The 26,052-nt window shown below is 47.8% G+C and overlaps 2 protein-coding genes across 2 annotated transcripts in view; one reads left to right on the top strand and one right to left on the bottom strand.

Moving 5' to 3' along the window:
• Positions 1 to 22,667, bottom strand: part of uqcc3 (ubiquinol-cytochrome c reductase complex assembly factor 3) — a 187,620-nt gene extending 164,953 nt beyond the window's left edge. The window contains exon 1 of the mRNA XM_043683703.2: positions 22,480 to 22,667. Coding sequence (XP_043539638.2) covers positions 22,480 to 22,614 — 135 coding nt within the window. The 5' untranslated portion in view covers positions 22,615 to 22,667. The remainder of the gene's footprint in view (positions 1 to 22,479) is intronic.
• The window catches only part of LOC122544465 (uncharacterized), a 30,219-nt gene extending 4,432 nt beyond the window's left edge, over positions 1 to 25,787 (top strand). Inside the window, exons 2-4 of the mRNA XM_043683704.2 lie at positions 15,485 to 15,591; positions 23,757 to 23,967; positions 24,472 to 25,787. Of these exons, the coding sequence (XP_043539639.2) occupies positions 15,485 to 15,591; positions 23,757 to 23,967; positions 24,472 to 24,584 (431 nt within the window). The 3' untranslated portion in view covers positions 24,585 to 25,787. The remainder of the gene's footprint in view (positions 1 to 15,484; positions 15,592 to 23,756; positions 23,968 to 24,471) is intronic.
• The last annotated feature ends 265 nt before the right edge of the window (positions 25,788 to 26,052 follow it).

Genomic DNA, 26,052 nt, shown 5'->3' on the forward strand with positions numbered 1-26,052 from the left:
CCAGTAGTAGGAAATGGGGTATGGAATAGGGACCAAAAATAGTGTTTGCAGAATTCCCAACATTAACTGGAAGGAATTTCTGCTCATCCAGTTCTAGAAATCAGATAACCAATCTGCTAATTTAATAACAGTGGAAGAGTCAAGAGAGAGGTGGTCGTGAGGTCAAGATGGGAATCATGGGAAAAAAAACACCATGACTTCAGATAATATCATGGAGAGACAGCACGTTGGTGAGAAATAGGAGCCAAGATCAGATGCTTGAAGGGATACCGAGGATAGTAAAAGGGAGCAGGAGGAGATGCCATGGCTGTGATTCTCTGGCTGCAATTAGATAACAAGGGAACTGACCAAGAGCTGTCCCATCCAGGTGGACAACAAGTGGACAGAGGTTGCAGGATGATGACATGATTGTCTGTGTCACAGGCTGCAGACATAACAAGTACCAGGAATTGTAATATCTCAGCCCTGCATACCTGGGACTACAATATCACTGTGTACCAGGGACTGTAATATCTCAGCCCTAATTACTGGGAATTACAATACCATTCTGTACCAGTGATTGAAATATCTCAGGGCTGATTAACTGGGATTACAATATCACTGTGTACCAGGGACTGTAATATCTCAGCCCCGATTACTTGGGATTACAAAACCATTCTGTACCAGCGATTGTAATATCTCAGGCCTGATTACCTGGGATTAGAATTTCACTCTGTACCAGGGATTGTAATATCCCAGCTCTGCTTACACAGGATTACAATATCACTGTATACCAGGGATTGTAATATCTCAGCCCTGTGTACCTGAGATTACTATATCACTGTGTACCACTCTGTACTAGGGATTGTAATATTCAGCCATGCTGGGATTACAATATCACTCTGTATCAGTGATTGCAATATCACATCCCTGTATGCCTGGGATTACAATATCGCTCTGAACCAGAGGATTTAATACCTCAGCTCTGTTTTCCTGGGATTACAATATCACTCTGTACTCCTAGGAACTTGAAGCTCTTGACCATCTCCACCTCAGCACCATTGATACAGACAGGGGCATATCCTCCACTCCACTTCCTGAAGTCAATGTCCAACTCCTTCATTTTGCTGATATTAAGGGAAAGGCCTTACACCATACCACTAAGCTCTTTACCTCTTTCCTGTACTCTGTCTCATCGCTGTTTGTGATCTGAACCATTATGGTGGTGTCATCAGCAAATTTGTAAATGGAGTTAGAGCAGAATTTGGCCACACAGTTGTGTAGTGTATATGAAGTGTAGTAGGGCTGAGTACTAGCCTCATGGGGCACTGATGTTGAGGATCGTGGAGAAGGTATTGTCACCTGTCCTTACTGATTGCGGTCTGTGGGTTGTGTGTCGTAGAGGGAGGAGCAGAGTTCTAGGTCTCGGAGCTTGGAGATGAATTTGGTTGGAATTATGATGTTGAAGGTAGAGCCAAAGTCAATAAATAGGAATCTGATGTAGGTGTCCTTGTTATCCAGGTGTTCCAGGGGTGTAGGGCTAGGGAGATGGCATCTGCCATGGACCTGTTGCAATGATAGTTGAAGGATAGTAGATAAAGATAATCTGGGAGGCTGGAGCTGGTATGTGCCGTTGCTAACCTCTTGAAGCCGCTGACGGTAGTCATTAAGGCATGCTGCCTGATTTTGCTTTGGCATCAGAATGATAGTGGTCTTCTTTGGTCAAAGCAAGGAGAGGTTAAAGATGTCAGCGAATATGCCCACCAGCTGATCTGTGCAGGATCTGTGCGCATGGTTGGGGACTTCATCTGGGCCAGTCTCTTTCTGTGAGTTAACTCTCAAGAACGCCGACCTGATGTCTGTGGCAGTGACAGTGGGTACAGGGGCATCTGAAGCTGTCAGAGCAGGTGACAATGTTTCCCTTCTGCTAAACTGAAATAATTTCATCCACTGTATGCCTGTGGACAGGGGAGGCTGAATAGGCTGGGGCTGTTTTCCCTGGAGTTCGGTGTCCCAAAGGGTCTGTTTCCATGCTGAACATCTGTATGACTCAGTAACTCTAGGACTCATGGACCTTCTGCTCAAGAAGGGCGTAGAGTGCAATGAGCTCATCGAGGAGGAGATGTATTGTTGCCATGATTCTAATTGACTTGGCTTTGTAGCCAGTGAAATGTGTAAGCCTTGCCACAATGGAAGTGTGTTTGTGTCCTTGATCTGGGACTCAAGTCTGTTTTTTTTTCCTCTTGGCATCCCTGATGGCTTTGTGAAGGTTGTATCTGCATCCTGTGTAGGTCAGGGTCACCTGACTTGAATGGTTTTGGGGTATAGTGGTGCTGGAAAAGCACAGCAGTTCAGGCAGCATCCGAGGAGCAGGTCTGAATGGTTCAGACCTGGACTTCAATAGTGAGTGGATCTCCGGGTTCATCTAGGTTCCTAGTTGGGGAACACTTGGATTAACTTCTTTGACATGCAGTCCTCTACGGACTTACTGATGAAGTGGCGCACTCATTTAGGCTGGCTGCTGAGTTCTTGAATATGGAACAGTCCACCAATTCCATACCTGGATTTACAATATTACTATAAACCAGGGGATATAATATGTCAGAAGGGAGAAAGTGAGGACTGCAGATGCTGGAGATCAGAGTCAAGAGTGTGGTGCTGGAAAAGCACAGCAGGTCAGGCAGCATCTGAGCAGCAGGAAAATCAACATTTTGGGCATAAGTCCTTCATCAGGAATGAGGCTTGTGGGTCAGGGCTGAGAGATAAATGGGAGGGGGTGGGGTTTGGTGGAAGGAACCTCAGAAAATGATAGGTGGATGAAGGTAAGGGAGAAGGTAATAGGTCAGAGGGGGGAGTGATGGACAGGTCCGGAGGGTGTTGCTGAGTTGAAGGCTTAGGACGGTGATAATGGGGGGGAGGGGAAATGAGGAAGCTGTTGAAATCCACATTTATCCCAAGTGTCCCAAGGCGGATTATGAGGCATTCCTTCTCCAGGCATTGGGTGGTAATGGTTTGGCAGTGGAGCATGTCCTTGATGGAGTGGGAGGGGGAGTGGGGTTGGTGGGTGCGAGTGTCCCAGAGATGTTTTCTGGAACGATCTGCAAGAAGGCATCCTCTCTCCCCTATGTAGATGAGACCACACCAGGTGCAATGGATACAGTAAATGACATTGGTAGAGGTACAGGGAAATTTCTGACGGATGTGGAAGGATCCCTTGGGGCCTTGGACAGAGGTGAGTGGAGTGGTGTGGGCGCAGGTTTTGCACTTCTTGCGGTGACGGGAAAGGTGCCAGGAGTGGGATGTGGGCTGATGGGGGCGTGGACCTGATGAGGGAATCGCAGAGGGAATGGTCTTTTCGGAACGCTGATAGGGGTGGGGAGGGAAATATGTCTCTGGTGGCAGAGTCCATTTGGAGGTGGCAGAAATGGTGGAGGATAATGCGTTGTATGCGGAGGTTGGTGGGGTAGAAGATGAGGACCGGGGGGGTGTTCTGTCCTTGTTGTGTCAGGAGGGGTGGGGTTCGAGGGTGGCGGTGCATGAAGTGGAGGAGATACGCTGGAGGGCATCGTCAACCACGAGGGAAGGGAAGTTGTGATCGTGGGGAAGAAGGAGGCAATCTGGTACTTTCTGAGGTGAAATTGGTCATCCTGATAACAGGTGCAGCAGAGGCAAAGAAATTGGGATTAAGGGATGGCGTTTTTACAGGAGGTAGGGTGTGAGGAGGTGTAGTCTAGGTAGGTGTGGGTGTCGGTGGGCTTGTAGTAGATGTCTATGGTTACTCAGTCGTCAGAGACAGTGATGGAGAGATCCAGGAAGGGGAGGGAGGTTTCTGAGATGGTCCAGGTAAATTTGAGTTTGGGGTGGAAGATGTTGGTAACGTTGATGAACTGTTCAACCTCCTTGTGGGAGCATGAGGGAGTGCTGATACAGTCATCGATGTAGTAGAGGGACAGGTATGGGAGGGTCCCGGTATAATGCAATATAATATGTCAGATCTGCATACCTAGAATTATATCTCAGCAGGTATCATTCTGTATCAGGGATTATATCTCAGCAGGTCTGGCAGCATCTGTGGAGAGAAAGTAGAGCTAATATTTTGGATCCAATGTGGACCTGACCTACTGAATTTCTCCAGCAATTTCTATTTTTGTTTCAGATGTCTTTGTTTTCCTTTGTAATATTTCAGTGTCTGCATACCTGGGGTTGTAATATGACAATGTGCCGAAGGGTTGTAATATCTCAGCTGTGTGTACCAGTGTTGCAATATTTCGGCTCAGTCCCAGTCCTGGGATTGTAATATCGTCATGTACCAGAGTTGTAGTATCTCGGTTCAGCATACATGGAATTGTAAGGTAGGCCTGCATTTCGTGGGATGGTAATATTTTGGCTGCATGCAGCAGAAGTCATGATATCTTAGCCCTGTATGTTTTGGGTTTGTAATATCTCAATTATCCACAACTGCTGACTTATCTTCAGGTGAGCTGATTCAAATCAGGGAAGTGTGAAGCTAGACCTCTTTACAGCCGATCAGAAAATAAACTCTTAAAAGGGCGTGAAAGGGTTAATGCAGCAAAGTGCCTGAAACACCACTGACTACCTTGACATCATGTGGGCTGACTGGGAGACTAGCTGAGGATCTGAGAGGTAACCCCAGTACCTGAGTCTTTCTACAATCTGGGTAACAATGTCTATTATGTTAATGTCTATCATTCAAAGAACTTCAGCTTGCTCAAGACAAAAGCCTCTTCCCATTAGTCTATCAGGAGATTTTCCTCCACCACACGAGAAAGGCAGGCCCTGTAGATCCCAACTGGAAAAGAGAATAGTGGTAGCAAACCTGCTGGATAGTTCATACAACGCAATGAGCAGGAATGAGGATTCACCTTCACCTATTCTACCGCCAGCAAAAAGTGAGTGGTATTGCTGACCTTAGTCTCTCTTTGCCTCATAGCTCAGGGACATTTGAAGTCAAACATTCTTTTCACTTTCAATTTAACTTTCCCACATAACATGCTGCAAGTGATGCTCTGGACTTTACAAGTTCCTACAAGACTGATATTTTGGAAAAGGACTTGCCTTTTATATAGGATCTTTTACACCCTAGAGACTTTCCCAAAGTTCTTCCCATTTTTATATGTGATTACTATTGTAATGACAAAAACCACAAGTAATGACTGCACAGCAAGCTCACAAAACAGCACAATGACTCTGAGAATCTTCTAACAAGGAAGCCATCTGCAGCATTTTTTGTCTCTTTCACCACAGTATGTCAGTGCTGTGCATTTGAAAAACCTCTCTGAATAGTTACCCCACCTGCTTTTTCTAGTGGCCATACAATTAACTTGGTTTCTATCAATGCAGTTTGTGAGACAAGTTCCAGGATAAAATTAATTCTCTGATGATGCAGCATTCCCTCAGCACTTAAACTACAAAAATTCACCAGTCTGACAGTGCCCACTCCCTCAGTACCTACCCTCCAATAGTGCCCACTCCCTCATCACTGACCCTACACAGTGTGGTGGTCCCTCAGTGCTGACCCTCCAACAGTGCCCACAGCCTCAGCACTGACCCTCCGACACTGCAGCACTCCCTCATCACTGACCCTCCGACAGTGCAGCACTCCCTTAGCACTGACCCTCCGATAGTGCAGCACTCCCTTAGCACTGATCCTCCGACAGTGCGGCACTCCCTTAGCACTGACCCTCCGACAGTGCGACACTCCCTCAGCATTGACCCTCCGACAGTGCAGCACTCCCTCAGCACTGACCCTCCGACAGTGCGGTGCTCCCTCAGCACTGACCCTCCGACAATGCGGCACTCCCTCAGCATTGACCCTCCGACAGTGCGGCACTCCCTCAGCACTGACTCTCCGACAGTGCGGCACTCCCTCAGCACTGACCCTCCGACAGTGCGGCGCTCCCTCAGCACTGACCCTCCGACAGTGCGGCACTCCCTCAGCACTGACCCTCCGACAGTGCGGCGCTCCCTCAGCACTGACCCTCCGACAGTGCGGCACTCCCTCAGCACTGACCCTCCGACAGTGCGGCACTCCCTCAGCACTGACCCTCCGACAGTGCGGCGCTCCCTCAGCACTGACCCTCCGACAGTCCCTCAGCACTGACCCTCCGACAGTGCGGCACTCCCTCAGCACTGACCCTCCGACAGTGCGGCACTCCCTCAGCACTGACCCTCCGACAGTGCGGCACTCCCTCAGCATTGACCCTCCGACAGTGATCATCTGGCCAAGCCGTTAGCAGACAGACAATGTGCCTGAGCCTTTCTCATTATATTTAAAACCACAAGCAGCTGAAAAGTTGTTTCCTGTTGTTGAACAATATTGCAACGTTGGTTTACAAACCTCCTCCTCTCAGCTCAGATCCTGACCTCAGCGGGGTTGGTGTGTGTGTGTGTGTAACTGTGGGAGGGCTGAGGGGTGTGTGTGTGTGACTAACTGTGGGAGGGTTGGGGGAGGAGGGGTGTGTGTGTGTCTATAACTGTGGGAGGTTTGAGGGGTGTGTGTGTGTGTCTGTAACTGTGGGAGGGTTGGGGGGGAGGGGTGTGTGTGACTGTAACTGTGGGAGGGTTGAGGGGGAGGGGTGTGTGTGTCTGTAACTGTGGGAGGGTTGAGGGGTGTGTGTGTCTGTAATTGTGGGAGGGTTGGGGGGAGGGGTATGTGTGTGTGTGACTGTAACTGTGGGAGGGTTGGGGGGGAGGGGTGCGTGTGTGTCTGTAACTGTGGGAGGGTTGAGGGGTGTGTGTGTCTGTAATTGTGGGAGGGTTGGGGGGAGGGGTATGTGTGTGTGTGTGACTATAACTGTGGGAGGGTTGGGGGAGGGGTGTGTGTGTGTAACTGTGGGAGGGTTGAGGGGTGTGTGTGTGACTAACTGTGGGAGGGTTGGGAGAGGTGTGTGTGTGTGTGATTGTAACTGTGGGAGGGTTGGGGGGAGGGGTGTGTGTGTGTGACTGTAACTGTGGGAGGGTTGGGGGGAGGGGTATGTGTGTGTAACTGTGGGAGGGTTGAGGGATGTGTGTGTGTCTGTAACTGTGGGAGGGTTGTGGGGGAGAGGGGTGTGTGTAACTGTGGGAGGGTTGAGGGGTGTGTGTGTGTTTGTGTGTGTGTCTGTAACTGTGGGAGGGTTGGGGTGTGTGTGTGTGTGTGAGACTGTAACTGTGGGAGGGTTGGGGGGGAGGGGTGTGTGTGTGTGTGTAACTGTGGGAGGGTTGAGGGGTGTGTGTGTGTTTGTGTGTGTGTCTGTAACTGTGGGAGGGTTGGGGTGTGTGTGTGTGTGTGTGAGACTGTAACTGTAGGAGGGTTGGGGGGAGGGGTGTGTGTGTGTGTAACTGTGGGAGGGTTGGGGGGAGGGGTATGTGTGTGTAACTGTGGGAGGGTTGAGGGATGTGTGTGTCTGTAACTGTGGGAGGGTTGTGGGGGAGAGGGGTGTGTGTAACTGTGGGAGGGTTGAGGGGTGTGTGTGTGTTTGTGTGTGTGTCTGTAACTGTGGGAGGGTTGGGGTGTGTGTGTGTGTGTGAGACTGTAACTGTGGGAGGGTTGGGGGGGAGGGGTGTGTGTGTGTGAGACTAACTGTGGGAGGGTTGGGGTGTGTGTGTGTGTGTGAGACTGTAACTGTGGGAGGGTTGGGGTGTGTGTGTGTGTGTGAGACTGTAACTGTAGGAGGGTTGGGGGGAGGGGTGTGTGTGTGTGTAACTGTGGGAGGGTTGAGGGGTGTGTGTGTGTTTGTGTGTGTGAGACTGTAACTGTAGGAGGGTTGGGGGGAGGGGTGTGTGTGTGTGTAACTGTGGGAGGGTTGAGGGGTGTGTGTGTGTTTGTGTGTGTGAGACTGTAACTGTAGGAGGGTTGGGGGGAGGGGTGTGTGTAACTGTGGGAGGGTTGGGGGGAGGGGTATGTGTGTGTAACTGTGGGAGGGTTGAGGGATGTGTGTGTGTTTGTGTGTGTGTCTGTAACTGTGGGAGGGTTGGGGTGTGTGTGTGTGTGTGCGACTGTAACTGTGGGAGGGTTGGGGGGAGGGGTGTGTGTGTGTGTGAGACTAACTGTGGGAGGGTTGGGGGGGAGGTGTGTGTTTGTGTGTGTGTATGTAACTGTGGGAGGGTTGGGGGGGAGGGGTGTGTGTGTGTGAGACTGTAACTGTGGGAGGGTTGGGGGGAGGGGTGTGTGTGTGTGTGTGTGAGATTGTAACTGTGGGAGTGTTGGGGGGGGAGGTGTACCCCACATGGTCGGAGGGGTGGGTAAGAGACTGTAACCTGAGGGGGTGAGGAGAGGTTATGTAACAAAAAAATACTTTCACTACCTCAGAATATTGGCAAGTTCCTTCAGAGTTCTTCTCAAAATGTAAGTTGCAAACAGAGCCAATAGTTTGCACACAGCATAGCTAAGTCAAGGGTGTTGGCTTCTCCTTATCTCAAAAGCTTCATGTTTAGAAATCATGTAGAATCATCAATACTGTCTGAAAGATTGAGAGAAAATTACTGAATAATAAATTTAATTTTGTTTTATTTCTAAAATATCTCCTCCTGCCTGACATACTCATTCTCACAGAATTATACCTTACAGATAGCATCCCAGACACCACCATTACCATCTCTGGATATTTCCTGTCCCACCAGCAGCACAGACCCAGCAGAGGGGCCAGCACAGTGGGATACAGTCAGGAGGGAGTTGTCCTGGGAGCCCTTGATAACAACTCTGTACCTCATGAAGTCTCATGGCTTCACGTTAAACATGGGCAAGGGAAACCTCTTACTGGTTACCACATACCATCCTCCTTATGCTGATGAATCCACCATGTTGAACAACATTTGGAGGTACTGAGGGTGACAAGGGCACAACATGTCCTCTGGGTGGGGGATTTCAATGTCCCCCACCAAGAGTGGCTCGGCAGCAGCATTACTGATGGAGGTGGTTGGGTCCTAAAGGACATAGCTGCTAGACAGGGTCTGCAGCAGGTAGTGAAGGAACCAACAAGAGGGAAAAACATACTTGACCTCATCCTTACTAATCTGCCAGCTGCAGATATATCTGTCCATGACGGTCGGTAAGAGTAACCACCACACCTTGTGCAGACGAAGTCCCATCTTCACATTGAGAATAACCTCCATCGTGTTGTGTGACACTATCACTGTGCTAAATGGGACTGACTTTGAACCGATCTAGCAGCTCAAGACTAGGCATCCATGAGGTGCTGTGGGCCATCAACAGCAGCAGAACTGTACTCCAGCATCATCTGTAACCTCATGGTCTGGCATATCGCGCCCCTCCCCCCCCAACCATAACCATCAGGCCAGGGGATCAACCCTGGTTCAATAGAAAGTGCAGGTGGGCATGTCAGGAGCAGCATCAGGCATACCTGAAAATGAGGTGTCAACCTGCTGAAGCTACCAACCAGGACTACTTGCATGCCAAACGGCATAAACAGTAAGTGATAGACAGAGCTCTTCGATCCCTCAACCAACGCATCAGATTTAAGCTCTGCAGTCCTTCCACATCCAGTCGGGAACGTGATGGACAATTAAACAACTCACTGGAGGAAGAAGCTCCACAAATATCCCAATTCTCAGTGATGGAGGAGCCCAGCACATCAGTGCAAAAGATAAGGCTGATGCAATAGCAATAATCTTCAGTCAGAAGTGCCAATGGATGATCCATCTCGGGCTCCTTCAGTGGTCCCCAGCATCACAGATACCAGTCTCCAGCCAATTCGATTCACTCCACGTGATATCAAGAACTGACTGGAGGCACTGCATACTGTAAAGGCAACGGACCCTGATAATATTCCGACAATAGCTCTAAAGACGTGTGCTCCAGAAGTTGCCGCTCCCCTAGCCAAGCTCTTCCAGTCCAGTTACAACACTGGCATCTACCCGACAATGTGGAAAATTGCTCAGGTATGTCCTGTACACAAAAAGCAGGACAAATCCAACCCGGCCAATTACCGTCCACTCAGTCTCCTCTCCATCATCAGTAAAGTGATGGAAGGACTCAGTAACAGTGCTCTCAAGTAGCACCTGCTCAGTGACACCCAGTTTGGGATCCCCCAGGGTCACTCAACTCCTGATCTCATTACAGCCTTGGTTCAAACAAGGACAAAAGACCTGAATTCCAGAGGTGAGAGTGACAGCCCTTGACATCAAGGCCACATTTGACCGAGTATGACATCAAGGAGCCCTGGCAAAAGTGAAATCAATGGGTATCAGGAGCAAACATTCACTGGTTAGAGTCATACCTGACACAAAGGAAGATGGTTGTAGTTGTGGAGGGTCAGTCATCTCAGCTCCAAGACATCTCTGCAGGAGTCCCTCAGGATAGTGTCCTAGGCCCACCAATCTTCAGCTGCTTCATCAATGACCTTCCCTCTGTCAGAAGGTCCGAAGTAGGGGATGTTCCCCAAGGATTGTACAGTGTTCAGCACCATTCATGACTCCTCAGATACTGAAGCAGTCCATGCTCAAGTGCAACAAGACCTAAACAATATTCAGGCTTGGGCTGACAACTGGCAAGTAACATTCGCACCACACAAATGCCAGGCAATGACCATCACCAATAAGAGACACTCTAATCACTGCCCCTTGACATTCAATGGTATTACCATCACTGAATCCCCCACTGTCAACATCCTTGAGGTTACCATTGACCAGAAACTCAACTGGACTCACTACATGAACACAGTGGCTGCAAGAGCAGGTCAGAGACTAGGGATACTGCAGCGAGTAATTCACCTCCTGACACCCCAAAGTCTATCCACCATCTACAGGCACAAGTCAGGAGTGTGATGGAATCCTCCCCACTTGCCCTGGATGGGTGCAGCTCCAACAACACTCAAGAAGCTTGACACCATCCAGGACAAAGCAATCCGCTTGATTGGCACCACATCTACAAACATTCAATCTCTCCACCACCGACGCTCAGTCACAGCAATTTGTACTATCTACAAAATGCACTGCAGTCATCCACCAAAGATCCTCAGACAACACCTTCCAAACCCATGACCACTTCCATCTAGAAGGACAAGGGCAGCAGGTACTTGGGAACACCACCCTCTGCAAGTTCTATTCCAAACCTTCGGATTTGTGAAGGGTAGGTCTTGCCTTACAAGTCTGATTGAATTCTTTGAGAAGGTGACCAAGCATGTGGATGAGGGTAGAGCAGTGGATGTAGTATACATGGATTTTAGTAAGGCATTTGATAAGGTTCCCCATGGTAGGCTTATGCGGAAAGTCAGGAGGCATGGGATAGAGGGAAATTTGGCCAATTGGATAGAAAACTGGCTAACCGGTCGAAGTCAGAGAGTAGTGGTAGATGGTAAATATTCAGCCTGGAGCCCAGTTACAAGTGGAGTTCCGCAGGGATCAGTTCTGGGTCCTCTGCTGTTCGTAATTTTTATTAATGACTTGGATGAGGGAGTCGAAGGGTGGGTCAGCAAATTTGCAGATGATACGAAGATTGGTGGAGTTGTGGATAGTGAGGAGGGCTGTTGTTGGCTGCAAAGGGACTTAGATATGATGCAGAGCTGGGCTGAGGAGTGGCAGATGGAGTTCAACCCTGCCAAGTGTGAGGTTGTCCATTTTGGAAAGACAAATAAGAATGCGGAATACAGGGTTAACGGTAGGGTTCTTAGTGAGGTGGAGGAACAGAGGGATCTTGGGGTCTATGTTCATAGATCTTTGAAAGTTGCCACTCAGGTGGATAGAGCTTGTAAGAAGGCCTATGGTGTATTAGCGTTCATTAGCAGAGGGACTGAATTCAAGAGTCGTGAAGTGATGTTGCAACTGTACAGGACTTTGGTTAGGCCACATTTGGAGTACTGTGTGCAGTTCTGGTCACCTCACTTTAGGAAAGATGTGGAAGCTTTGGAGAGGGTGCAGAGAAGATTTATCAGGATGTTTTCTGGAATGGAGAATAGGTCGTACGAGGATAGGTTGAGAGTGCTAGGCCTTTTCTCGTTGGAACGGCGAAGGATGAGGGGTGACTTGATAGAGGTTTATAAGATGATCAGAGGAATAGATAGAGTAGACAGTCAGAAACTTTTTCCCCGGGTACAACAGAGTGTTACACGGGGACATAAATTTAAGGTGAAGGGTGGAAGGTATAGGGGAGATGTCAGGGGTGGGTTCTTTACCCAGAGAGTGGTGGGGGCATGGAATGCGCTGCCTGTGGGAGTGGTAGAGTCAGAATCTTTGGTGACCTTTAAGCGGCAATTGGATAAGTACATGGATAGGTGCTTAAGCTAGGACAAATGTTCGGCACAACATCGTGGGCCGAAGGGCCTGTTCTGTGCTGTATTGTTCTATGTTCTATGTTCTAAACCTGACTTGGAAATATACCGCGGTTCCTTCACAGTCGTTGGATCAAAATCCTGGAAATCCCTCCCTACCAGCATTGTTGGTCAACCCAAGTAAGTGGACTGCAGCGACTCAAGAAGGCAGCTCACCACCACCTTCTCAAAGGCAAATAGGGATGGGCTATCAATGCTGTCCAGCCAGCGACGCCAAAGTCCCCCAAATGAATAAAATGAAGCCACACAAAACCTTCCTTTTGTTAAAAAGAAATGAATTCATGGGATGTGGGAGCTGCTGGCCAGCATTTATTGCCCATTTTGAGTTTCCCTTGAAAAGATGGGGGTTGAACCGTTGCAGTCCATATGTTGCAGGGGACACCCACAATGCTGTAAGGGAGAGAGTTCCTGGATTTTTGACCTGGTGACACTGAAGAAATGGTCAACATTTAAAGTCAGGATGGTGAGTGGCTTGGAGGGAAACTTGTCTTTTCTTTACACATAGAGTTGTGAGAGCATGGAATGCATTGCCAGCGGTGGTGGTGGAAGCAGAGTCATTAGGGACGTTTAAGAGACTGCTGGACATGCACATGGACAGCAGTGAATTGAGGGGTGCGTAGGTTTAGTTATTTTATTTTACATTAGGATTAATGCTCAGCACTGTTCTGTGCTGTACTTTTTGATGTTCTACATTCTATAGTATAGGGGATGGTGTCTCCATTTATTTCCTGTCCTTCTCCTTCTAGATAGAAGTGTTTCATGGGTTTGGAAGGTGCTGCCTGAGGATCTTTGGTGAATTTCTGCAGTGCATCTTGTAAACAGTACGCACTGCTGCTACTGAGTGTCAGTGGGGGGAGGGAGGGAGTGGGTGTTTGTGGGTGTGGGGCCAATCCAGCGGGGGTGCTTTGTCCCTGGATGGTGTCGAGCTTCTTGAGTGTTGTTGGAGCTGCCCCCATCCAGGGGCAAGTGGAGAGTATTCCCTCACCCTCCTGCCTTGTGCCTTGTAGATGGTGGGACAGGCTTTGGGGGGAGTCAGGAGGGGAGTTACTCGCTGCAGGATTCCCAGCCTCTGACCTGCTCTTATAGCCACTGTGTTTACATGGTGAGCCTAGTTCAGTTTCTAGTCAATGGTAACCCCAAGAGTGTTGATGGTGGAGGAATTCAATGATGGTAATTACCTTGAGGTTAGATTCTGTCTTTTTAGAGATGATCATAGTCTGTTACTTGTGCGGTGTAAACGTTACTTGCCACTTGTCAGCTTGGACCTGGATATTGTCCAATTTTTGCTTCATTTGGACATGGACTGCTTCAGTATCTGAGGGGTTGCAAATTGTATTGAACACTGTGCAATCATCAGTGAGCATCCTCACTTCTGAGCTTGTGATGGAGGGAAGCCTCTAATTCTGAACTTTTGAGCTTCTCGTAATTCCCATTGCTCCACTGTTGGTGGTCTTGCCTTCGCCTGCCTGGAGACCTGATCTCTGGAATTCCATCACGAATCCCTCTTGAATGATGCGTCGTGAAATCTACCCATTTGACTGAAGGTTTAGTCAGCTATCCCTGATATTTCCTTATGTGACTCGATGTTGAAGTATATCTGATTATACTCCTGTGATGCCCTTTGGATCATTTTACCACTTCCAGGTTGCTATATAAGTGCACGTTATTGTTACAATGGGCTATTGTCCTTATTTTTGAAGGTTTAAAAGAATTTCAGAAACCCAGATCATTATTTTATAGGGAGAACTAGCTGACGTCAGGGGAGGATTGGATTTCGTTTTGGCTGGGCCTATCCCTTTGAAATAAGGAGTCTGTCCATCGCAGATGCCTTCCATAGTTGAAGAGGTGCACCTTTGAGCCAAGGGCGAATAGGTGGCCAGACGCCTGTTTTTGAGAAGAGGCGATGAGGTCCCAGAGAGATACACCATGGACTCACTGGTTCACAATAACTTGGTTATTTGGGTTGCGAGCTATGCAGTCTCAGGCCTCAGGTCTCTCGTAGTTGACTTAGTGTCAATGAATGAAGCAGATTCATTCATGGAGATGCTCCCATGTTGAAGTGAGTCAGAACTTTCAGCAGTCAGACCGCCCCAACAGTGACACATTAATGCATCCCATCCTGCCATTAACATGTAAATGAGGGGAGAGTGGGAAGGAGAGAGGTCTCTTTCTGCTTTATCTGATGCACCAAATCTCTCAAAAAACCATGTGATCTGTTTGACAACATGGGCTGGTATCGTACCAAGTAACTGAATGCCCGTGTTCCTGTGACACCAGGCTACATTCCAGCAATTCATAAATCAGAGTGTCAGTCATAGAGATGTACAGCATGGAAATAGACCCTTCGGTCAACCTGTCCATGCCGACCAGATATCCTAACCTAATCTAGTCCCATTTTCCAGCACTTGGCCTATATCCCTCTAAACCCATCCTGTTCATATACCCTTCCGGATGCCTTTTAAATGCTGTAATTGTACCAGCCTCCACCACTTCCTCTGGCAGCTCATTCCATACACGCACCATCCTCCGCATGAAAAATTGCTCCTTTGGTCTCTTTTATATCTTCCTCCTCTCACCCTAACCTATGCCCTCTAGTTCTGCACTCCCCCACTCCTGGGAAAAGTCCTTGTCTATTTATCCTACCCATGCCCTTCATGAATTTATAAACCTCTATTAGGTCACCTCTCAGCCTCTGATGCTTCAGGGAAAACAGCTCCAACCTGTTCAGCCTCTCTCCATACTGCAAATCCTCCAACCCTGACAACATCCTTGTAAATCTTTTCTGAATCTTTTCAAGTTTCACAACGTCCTTCCGATAGGAGGGAGACCAGAATTGCATGTAATATTCCAAAAGTGGCCCAACCAATGTCTTGTACATGACCTCCCATAATCAATGCACTGACCAATAAAGGCAAGCATAGCAAATGGCTTCCTCACTCCTTCACTCTGCTCCACCCGGACAGACCCCTCACTCTGCTCTACCCAGAGAGACCCCTCACCCCCTTTCAGTGAGGGAGTTGCTGGGGTGGATGGGAGGTGGAGTGGGTATTAGGGTGCAGTGAAAGGTTTGAGCAGGTCTGGAGCTGAGAAGCAGAGCTCAGAGTGTACTTGATGAGTGGGGAGGAGGGTCGAGGCCAGGAGCCAGTGCAGAGTTCAGTGAGTGGGTAAGTGGCACAGCACATTGATGGAATATTCTTTCCTGAATTTGTTGTCCTTAGGACCCTGTGAGCAAAGTGTCACCATGACTGATGTGATGATCAACAGCTGTAAAGCCTCTGCTGAAGAAATGGGTCTCAAACATGATGACAACAGGCTACCCTTCCAGGTACAGATATCCGGAACGGGGATGAGAACTACAGGGGCACTGACTGGGGAGTGGATGGGGACAGGGTGGGAGATGGAAAGTTGTGTGAGAGGCAGGTGGAGACAGGGAGTCTGTGTGCGTAATGATGGGGAGAGGTGGGAGATGGGGAGACGATGAACTCCAAGAGCTTTTTCTCTGCCAATCTAGAAGCAATTTATTTTTATATAAATGTATAAATAACTTGTTGAATCTGTGCTTTTGAGTTCCTGAGAAATCAGAGAATTCTTGGCACAGAATCAACTGGATTGTTTGGGAAATGGTTGTCTGCCAAGTCAATGTGATTTACTGAGTTGCCTCCTCCTGTGCCCAATTCTCTAGTTTTCCGCTGCCATTAAATCTGTTAGTGACTGAGGTACCTTCTCATTCACACTGATTCTGCAGCTGTGACATACCTGACAAAGATTCATCTGAATTCAGCCTCCCTCAAACCTGCTCTGCCATGCTATAGGGTAATGGCTGATCTGATTGCTCATCATTCCCATTCATGCTTGATTCATTCCCTTGTTAATCAGGAGTCTCTTTAGATCTGCTGTTATGATCCCAGCTGATGGTACAACTGGACAAGTCAGATCCCAGAATGAAATCTAGTCTGACAGGTCTTTTTGGAAATTTTAGTTATGTGGTGCTGGTCACTGAAACACAGTTACACAAGGCAACAACAAAACAGATCCTTATAGCACAAGCTTTGAAATGGAAAATAAATTTAAAAATCAGCTATCTAGATTTACCACACTAAGAAAAATCTCAAAACAAACAGCAGAACAGAATTTCAACCTATTGTTCAACACCATTACTTCATAGCAAGTCTATAGAAGTTCCATTTTGGTTTAAAAATCTTTAGCATTCATTTTAACTGATATTTCCCAGTTTGTGTCCTTGTGAACTGTGGTGGCATCTCATATAAACATACAACACTGAAAGTTTAGGCTCCCTCAGCTTCTAATCATTGCAAATTCCTTTTCTACATATTGCACAAATTAAACATTTCTACTTTCTTGAAGGCTCTGAAAATAATTTTCCAGAAAAACATATTTCTGCTTCTGACCCTGGTCAGGTCCCCTCTGAATAGCCCTAAAACTTTGTAAACTCTAAGCAAAGAAATCTCCAACTCAAAGTAAAACTGGAAGACAACATTTTCTGCCTTGAACGATAGATGTTTCCTCTAAGCTTAAAAGGCCGATGTTTATAAATTTCTAACAGACCTTAAAGCATAATGGTTTACTTCAACCTTAAAGGATAATGGTTTACTTTACTAAGTCATAAGGTAAACAATGGCTACAGAAATACTCACAAGGTAGTTATTAACTTCAGTTGCACAGAAAGGCCACATGTCACTATTTCAAAATCCAAAAATCTACACGTGACACAAATGATATTAAAACACATATAAATCACATAAGCTACATCACAATATAAATCTTGGCCTTGTTAAGTTGTAACCTGACCATCTTGTGCAGGTTTGACCCACCCTGAAATCTAAAGCTCTCCCTGCTGTACCATTTTCCTGGGCACATTTTCATTCTCTCAACCTTCCTATTTCTAGAGTCAACAACACATCATACTAGGAGCAATCCTGAGGTGACAGGTCCTGCTTTTTGACCTCCTGCCTCGCTCCTTATATTTGAATTTCAGGACCAACTCCCTCCGTTACTGACATCGTTGCTGTCAGAATGGACAAACTCCATGACATTCTTGATTCTGGCATCAGAGAGGAAACATACTTTGACAAGGGCCACAGAAATGCCTGTCTGCTCCCCTACCAAAAGGCCTTTCATCTGAGAGGGTGGGGAGAGATTGTGAGAGAGGGTGGGGAGAGAGTGGGGGGGGTGGGGATAGATGTAAAGGGGAGGGTGGGGAGTGATTGTGAGAGAGGGTGGGGAGAGAGTGGGGGGTGGGGATAGTTGTAAGGGGGAGGGTGGGGAGAGATTGTGAGAGAGGGTGGGGAGAGAGTGGGGGGGTGGGGATAGATATAAGGGGGAGGGTGGGGAGTGACTGTGAGAGAGGGTGGGGAGAGAGTGGGGGGGTGGGGATAGTTGTAAGGGGGAGGGTGGGGAGAGATTGTGAGAGAGGGTGGGGAGAGAGTGGGGGGGTGGGGATAGATGTAAGGGGGAGGGTGGGGAGAGAGTGGGGGGGAGGGGATAGATGTAAAGGGGAGGGTGGGGAGTGACTGTGAGAGAGGGTGGGGAGAGAGTGGGGGGTGGGGATAGTTGTAAGGGGGAGGGTAGGGAGTGACTGTGAGAGAGGGTGGGGAGAGAGTGGGGGGTGGGGATAGATGTAAGGGGGAGGGTGGGGAGTGACTGTGAGAGAGGGTGGGGAGTGACTGTGAGAGAGGGTGGGGAGAGAGTGGGGGGAGGGGAGAGATGTAAGGGGGGTGGGGAGACAGTGAGATGGGGAGAAAGAGTGTGAGTGAGGGTGGGGAGAGAGTGAGAGAGGGTGGGGAAAGAGTTGGGGGAGGGTGGAGAGAGAGTGTGATGGGTTGGGCATAGAGTGTGAGTGAGGTGGGGAGAAAATGGGGGTAGGATGGGGAGAGAGTGAGGGGGGATGGTGGGAAGACTGAGGGGACTGGGAGAGAGTGGTGGGGGAGAGTGAGGGGGAGGGAGTGCTTGTCCAATTTACAGGTAAGTGAGGGTTGGCTGTTCCCACGCTGGACTGTTTCCAGACTGGTATGTTGCTTCTCTGTTCCACGGTTCAGATTTACTCTGGCTGAATGGAATGTCTTTTTTTTTAAGTGCCCTGCTATGACCTGTTAAACTCACTGGCTTGTAGTTGTTTGCTTTCTGTCTCCAGAGTCCAGGGAATTTTGGAAAAATTAAAACTAATGCTTCAACTACCATTTCTCACACCAGAGAATGAAGTCCGTGAGGCTATGGGGATTTGTCAGATTTCAGTTGTAATGATGTTCTCCCTCTCCCTGGTGGTGACTTTTCAAGTCCCTCACTCTCTTTCAGCCTATGATTCATAATTATTTCTGGAATGTTATTTGTATCCGTTACACAGAAAACACATGCAAGTTATCTGTCAAATTTATCTACTATTTCCTTACTTTAGATGATTTGTCTCCGGACACTGCCTCGAGAGGTCTAGCTTGGCAGTAGTTACATTTTTCCTTTTTGAACATTGGTAAATGCCTGTATTACTTGTTTATGTTTCTGGCAAACAATCTTTACCTGGAATTGTTCCTTCCTTATTAAGCTTTTGGTCTTTTTTTTGTGTCCGTTTACACTCTCCAATCTTCTGACCTGTCATTCAATTTTGTAGAATCATATGCTCCTGCTTTCAACTCCACCCAATCTTAACCTCCTCACTTAGAGAAAAACCACACAACACCAGGTTATAGTCCAACAAGTTTATTTGGAAGCACTAGCTTTCGGTACCCTGCTCCTTTGTCAGGTAGCTAGTATCACTGGCCTCCTCACTCAGCTTGTTCTATCACTAGAATCCTCCTTTCTCTGCATATATCTTTTCTGAGTAATCTGAAATATCTTTTTTAATGTCTGCCATTATATTTCTACCTTTTTCCCCTAAACTGGTTTTCCAGTTTAACTTTCCTCTCTTTGTGGCCTTTGTGGTCTCCAATCCAAACTTTTCTCACTCAATCACTCCTGGATTTACTCCTGATGTACTCCCCGATCACTCCTGGATTCACACCTGATGTACTCCCCGATCACTCCTGGATTTACTCCTGATGTACTCCCCAATCACTCCTGGATTCACACCTGATGTACTCCCCGATCACTCCTGCATTGACTCCTGATGTACTCCCCAATCACTCCTGGATTCACACCTGATGTACTCCCCGATCACTCCTGGATTGACTCCTGATGTACTCCCCAATCACTCCTGGACTCACACCTGATGTACTCCCCGATCACTCCTGGATTGACTCCTGATGTACTCCCCAATCACTCCTGGACTCACACCTGATATACTCCCCGATCACTCCTGGATTCACACCTGATGTACTCCCCGATCACTCCTGGATTGACTCCTGATGTACTCCCCGATCACTCCTGGACTCACACCTGATGTACTCCCCGATCACTCCTGAATTCACACCTGATGTACTCCCCGATCACTCCTGGATTGACTCCTGATGTACTCCCCGATCACTCCTGGACTCACACCTGATGTACTCCCCGATCACTCCTGGACTCACACCTGATGTACTCCCCGATCACTCCTGAATTCACACCTGATGTACTCCCCGATCACTCCTGGATTGACTCCTGATGTACTCTCCGATCACTCCTGGACTCACACCTGATGTACTCCCCGATCACTCCTGGATTCAAATCTGATGTACTCCCCGATCACTCCTGGATTCACACCTGATGTACTCCGCAATCACTCCTGGATTTACTCCTAATGTACTCCACGATCACTCCTGGATTGACTCCTGATGTAATCCTCAATCACTCCTGCATTCACTCCTGATGTAATCCTCAATCACACTTGATGTAATCCTCAATCACTGCTGATGGAATCCTCGATCACTACTGATGGAATCCTTGATCACTGCTGATGTAATCCTCAATCACTACTGATGGAATCCTCAATCACTGCTGATGTAATCCTCGATCACTGCTGATGTAATCCTCAATCACACCTGATGTACTCCCCGATCACTCCTGAATTCACACCTGATGTACTCCCCGATCACTCCTGGATTGACTCCTGATGTACTCCCCGACCACTCCTGGACTCACACCTGATGTACTCCCCGATCACTCCTGGACTCACACCTGATGTACTCCCCGATCACTCCTGAATTCACACCTGATGTACTCCCCGATCACTCCTGGATTGACTCCTGATGTACTCTCCGATCACTCCTGGACTCACACCTGATGTACTCCCCGATCACTCCTGGATTCAAATCTGATGTACTCCCCGATCACTCCTGGATTCACACCTGATGTACTCCGCAATCACTCCTGGATTTACTCCTAATGTACTCCACGATCACTCCTGGATTGACTCCTGATGTAATCCTCAATCACTCCTGCATTCACTCCTGATGTAATCCTCAATCACACCTGATGTAATCCTCAATCACTGCTGATGGAATCCTCGATCACTACTGATGGAATCCTTGATCACTGCTGATGTAATCCTCGATCACTGCTGATGGAATCCTCGATCACTGCTGATGTAATCCTCAATCACACCTGATGTAATCCTTGATCACTGCTGATATAATCCTCGATCACTGCTGATGTAATCCTCAATCACACCTGATGTAATCCTTGATCACTGCTGATGTAATCCTCGATCACTGCTGATGTAATCCTCAATCACACCTGATGTAATCCTCGATCACTGCTGATGTAATCCTCAATCACACCTGATGTAATCCTCGACTACTGCTGATGTAATCCTCGATCACTGCCGATGTAATCCTCAATCACACCTGATGTAATCCTCGACTACTGCTGATGTAATCCTCGATCACTGCTGATGTAATCCTCGATCACTGCTGATGTAATCCTCGACTACTGCTGATGTATTCCTCGATCACTGCTGATGGAATCCTCGATAACTGCTGATGTAATCCTCGATCACTGCTGATGTAATCCTCAATCATTGCTGATGTAATCCTCGACTACTGCTGATGTAATCCTCGATCACTCCTGATGTAATCCTCAATCACTGCTGATGTAATCTTCGATCACTGCTGATGTAATCCTCGATCACTGCTGATGTAATCCTCGATCACTACTGATGTAATCCTCGATCACTGCTGATGTAATCTTCGATCACTGCTGATGTAATCCTCGACTACTGCTGATGTATTCCTCGATCACTGCTGATGGAATCCTCGATCCCTGCTGATGTAATCCTCGATCACTCCTGATGTAATCCTCAATCACTGCTGATGTAATCCTCGACTACTGCTGATGTAATCCTCGATCACTACTGATGTAATCCTCGATCACTGCTGATGTAATCTTCGATCACTGCTGATGTAATCCTCAACTACTGCTGATGTATTCCTCGATCACTGCTGATGGAATCCTCGATCACTGCTGATGTAATCCTCGATCACTCCTGATGTAATCCTCGACTACTGCTGTTGGAATCCTCGATCACTGTTGATGTAATCCTCAATCACTGCTGATGGAATCCTCGATCACTCCTGATGTACTCCTAGATTCACTCCTGATGTATTCCTTGATCACTCCTGGATTCATTTCTGCCAATCCTGCGGGTGGGGGGGTTGTCAAATTCCTGTCCCATTCTCTTGGTGGAGGGGAAGGGCAGAGATTGTGGGTCCTTCTTTATCCCCTGGGGGGAAGGGGAGATGGAGGGAAGACTGTGGGTCTCTGTTCCACTCCCCAGGGGAGGGGGGTCCAGTATCAGCTCCAACCCCCTCCCCCATGGAAAGTCTATGGGTCCTGTCCACCCCTCCTCACTCCAAGGAGAGTCTATGGGACCTCCACCACCCTCCCCCCATGGAGAGTGTATGGGTCCTGTCCCTGCTTCCCCTCCCCCAGGAGAGACTGTGGGCCTTTTTCACATTTTATATAAACATTGCGGTCAAAGGAGGAATAGGGCTGAATACAAACCAACTCCATTTAGATCAAAGCAAAATATTTCAACAAACTCCACTGGGCTTTTCAAAAAGCTGAACTGAGAGTGGAAGACTAGCCCTGAGTTACTATGGTAACTATATCTGCAACAACAGGACAATAAAGAGAAGTAGTTTGTTTTAACTGAGACTCCCCCATATCAGTGTTCAGTGCTCTACTGACCAAAACCTCATGATCTGCTCCTCAAAGTGACAACCCGATATTTAGGAACAATTTGTAAGAGAGTACTGAGTTTGGACTGATAAGAGAGAAGCTTTACCTGGAGATTGCTGTTTACCGTCCTTCTCACATTTGCAGTTTTTTCCATTCTCTCACATTCTTTGTGGTTGCTCCCAGTGGCCTGCTGTGAGAAAGATACATTCCAGCTCGAACTTGTGCAACTCCTTGGCCTCATTCCAGCTTCAAATGTTCCTGTAAGTTCTCTTCAATTATCTGCCCTTTCAATATCACTGTGTGACCTCACTAATACGTTAACACGTTTATCGCAAGCATCTTGCATCTCACAGAGGCCTCCTCTCTCCCTCATTACACTTCAGGTATCTCCTGAGTTCCTCCTGAAGGAAGACACAATGATAGGGCTCCTGAGGGAGGGGCTCATGGGAGCAGGAACTACAAGAAGGGTACTGGTACCAAGAAGGGTCAGTACAAATGAGCTGTCAGATGACCCTTGGTTTAGGGTATCAGTCAATTTGTCTTTTGGGTCTTGCCATAGACGACATGGGGTTGTCAGAGCTGTCAGTTTTGAACTTGGTGAATGGTTTTACAGACAATGCCCGTCCTGTGACTAAACCTCGCATTTTCTCAGGCAGTGGACCAAGCAGCAATATACATTTTCCTTGGATAAGCACATGAATGATGATGGAATAGTGTAGAGGGAATGAGCTTAGATGAGTTCACAGGTCGGCGCAACATTGAGGACCGAAGGGCCTGTTCTGCGCTGTATTGTTCTATGTTCATTGATCTACGCTAGCACCTAGGCTCCTTCCTACTTTGGAGGTAAAGTTAACTGGGCCTTTGGGCTGCAAGCCAGTCCAGATCCACTAAATCAAAATTCAGCATTTTAATAAAAAGACTAAGCATTAATAAAGTTATAACTGGCAAGTAATTCTTAATAATTCTAAGTTGCTCTCTCCTCTCTTTCTCCCATTTACCTCTCATCGTCTCCTCTCCCTTATCTCCAATCATCTCTTTCGTTTCCTCCCACACTCTCAAACTGTCTTCACATCTCCTTTCTTCTCCTATACTGTCCCTCCCTCACTTTCTCTATCCATCTCTGCCTCCCATGTCTCTTTATGTCCCTTTCTCTCTCCCTCACTGTTTCCATGTCATTCTCTCCCATCCTGACTCTCTATGTCCCTTTCTCTCTCTCCCCCAACATTATCTTTCCACGTCTCTCTCACCTTGACACTCCATGTCCCTGACTTTCTCTCTCTCCCCCACACTGTCTTTTCATGTTGCTCTCTCTCCCACCCTGAGTCTCTATGTCCCTTTCTCCCTCTTCCTGTTTTGTCTCTCCAAATCCCACTCTCTCCCTAGATCTTCCCTGATCCCTGTGATTCTTACGAAGGTCAGTGCAAACTCAAGGACCGCCTGCCATCCATTGTGGTGGAGCCGACTGATGTGAGTGAGGTGGAGAGCGGTGAGCTGCGCTGGCCCCCAGAGGAGTTTCTCATGGCAGAGCAGGGGGGTGAGGGAGAGGGTCTGGTCCCTCAGGCTGGGGAGCTGGCCCAGATTGATACAGAACCAGGTAAGTTGGCAGAGGGAAGGAGGAAGGGAGTGATTGAGGGACAGAGTGAGATGAAGTATGGGGCATGGGAGGTTATTGAAGAGAATATTGGTGGGCTGGGCTGGGATGGGGAGAAATAGGTTTTAAGCTATCCAGGGATATGGGCGTCGCTGGTTTGACCAACATTCATTGCCTGCCCCTAGTTGCCCCTTGAGGAGGTGGGGGTGAGCTGCCTTCTTGAATTGCTGCAGTCCATGTGCTGTAGGTTGACCCACAATGCCCAGAGGGAGGGAGTTCCAGGAATTTGACCCTGAAACACTGAAGGAACAGGGATATATTTCCAAGACAGAATGGTGAGTGGCTTATTGGAGGCAGGAACTAAATGTGGAAATATTGAATGAGGAGTGTGGGGATTATTGGGAGCAACGTAAAGGGTACTTGTGGGTGTGATGAAGGGGTGTTTGGTGTGCAATGGGGGAGGGGTATTGTTGTATATAACTGACCTAATGCCCTGTTTTTGTGCAGTGTCACAGGAGATGAAGACCCAGAAGAATGTGGAGCCAGGACAGAGTCTGAGCTCCGACACCCAATTGTTCAGCTCTACACTCATCCAACCTGGTCAGACTTTTACAAAATGAACTCAATTGGTGATCTACTTGGTCGAACTTTGAAGAGTTTTTATACAGCACAGGCCTGTTCATCTGTAACGGGCACCCACCCCCATCCTGCCTGTATTGCACCCCCCCCCCCCCAGCTTGTTCATCTGTAACAGGCACCCACCCTCAGCCTGCCTGTATTGGGCACCGCCCCCCCCCCCCAAGCCACCCTCCCCCACCTTCTCCCCCAGAGCAGGACTCTGAAGTTTTTCCAGTTGAAGATAGCTCCTCCAGTTGCTGAGAGCAGTCCTCACAGCCTGACGTCCTTCACAAAGGATGAGATGAAGCTTCAATTTTGTATGTTGTTTTTAAGTTTGATTTTAATTCTCTGTAAAACTTGATCCTTGATTATCATCTTCCGGTGTGTCAGGATTAGTTACAACATTTTAACCAGAAGAATCTTACTTTTGTTTTTATTAGTTACCTTTCTTGCTGTGCAGCCTGTGCACTGTGATCGACACGGAGTTAGAGCACTGTGGTTAGACAGTTTCCACCACCACTGCTTTCAGACACAGCCTAGAAAACAAGCCTCACGCTTGAGGAGCTGCGAGCTCCACACACCATCTCTGAATCACATACCACCCCCAATTTCCCACAGAGTCCTCCTCATGGCTACCAACTCTCAAATGTGACAGTTACCAGGGCAGATTTCAGCAGTCATACTTGTGGCTGCTGTCTGTCACCCCTCCTCATTGTAACATCAATGGGTTTCCAGGGAGAAGGAAGCTCCGTATTCAGGATATCTCCACATGCCCTCATTCCCTTGCCCTCTGCTCCCAGTCTCTACCCTTCTTCTGCGCTCACCAGTAGACACTGCCAGACCTGCTGAGCACCACCAGCATTTTCTATTTTTATTTCAGATTTCCAACATCTGTAGAATTTTACATCAACACCATGTCTCCCAAACCTCAGAAATATTCACCAGTTGTTATTCCATTTGTTTCTGTTAAGTGAGGAAGGATCCTGAAAAGGGGTCATTATGTTGAAAAGAGAATGAAAATATTTTGATATCTCTGCTGCTCCAGCTGCACCCAGTTTGTATATAGTTTTACCAGTGATTTCATTATCCTCACCCTTGCTTTCTCCTGTTCCACCCTCCCATCCCCTTGTCAACATTGTCATGTCACAGTTTTTGCTGTAAAGTTAATGATTTAATAAAGTTTTTTTGTTGGTTTTTACTCAAAATTCTGTCTGAGCATTCCCCTCTCCCCACTGTACCATCTACATCCCACACTGCTGACTCCGTCTGGCCCAGCATTTATTGATTACCAAGCCCTAAACGGCCAAAGGGCAGTCACGTTGCTATGGGCCTGGAAATACATTCAGGACAGACCAGGTAAGGACAGCAGATTTCCCTTTAAAGGGCATTAGCATCCGAAACAACAATTGATGATAATTTAATGATTAGTAGCATGACTAAGTCTAGCTTCTCATTTCATACTTTATGAAT

Source organism: Chiloscyllium plagiosum, unplaced genomic scaffold, assembly GCF_037043375.1.
Source record: "Chiloscyllium plagiosum isolate Xiang-an unplaced genomic scaffold, Cpla_swu_hap1 HiC_scaffold_46, whole genome shotgun sequence".
NCBI lineage: Eukaryota > Metazoa > Chordata > Chondrichthyes > Orectolobiformes > Hemiscylliidae > Chiloscyllium > Chiloscyllium plagiosum.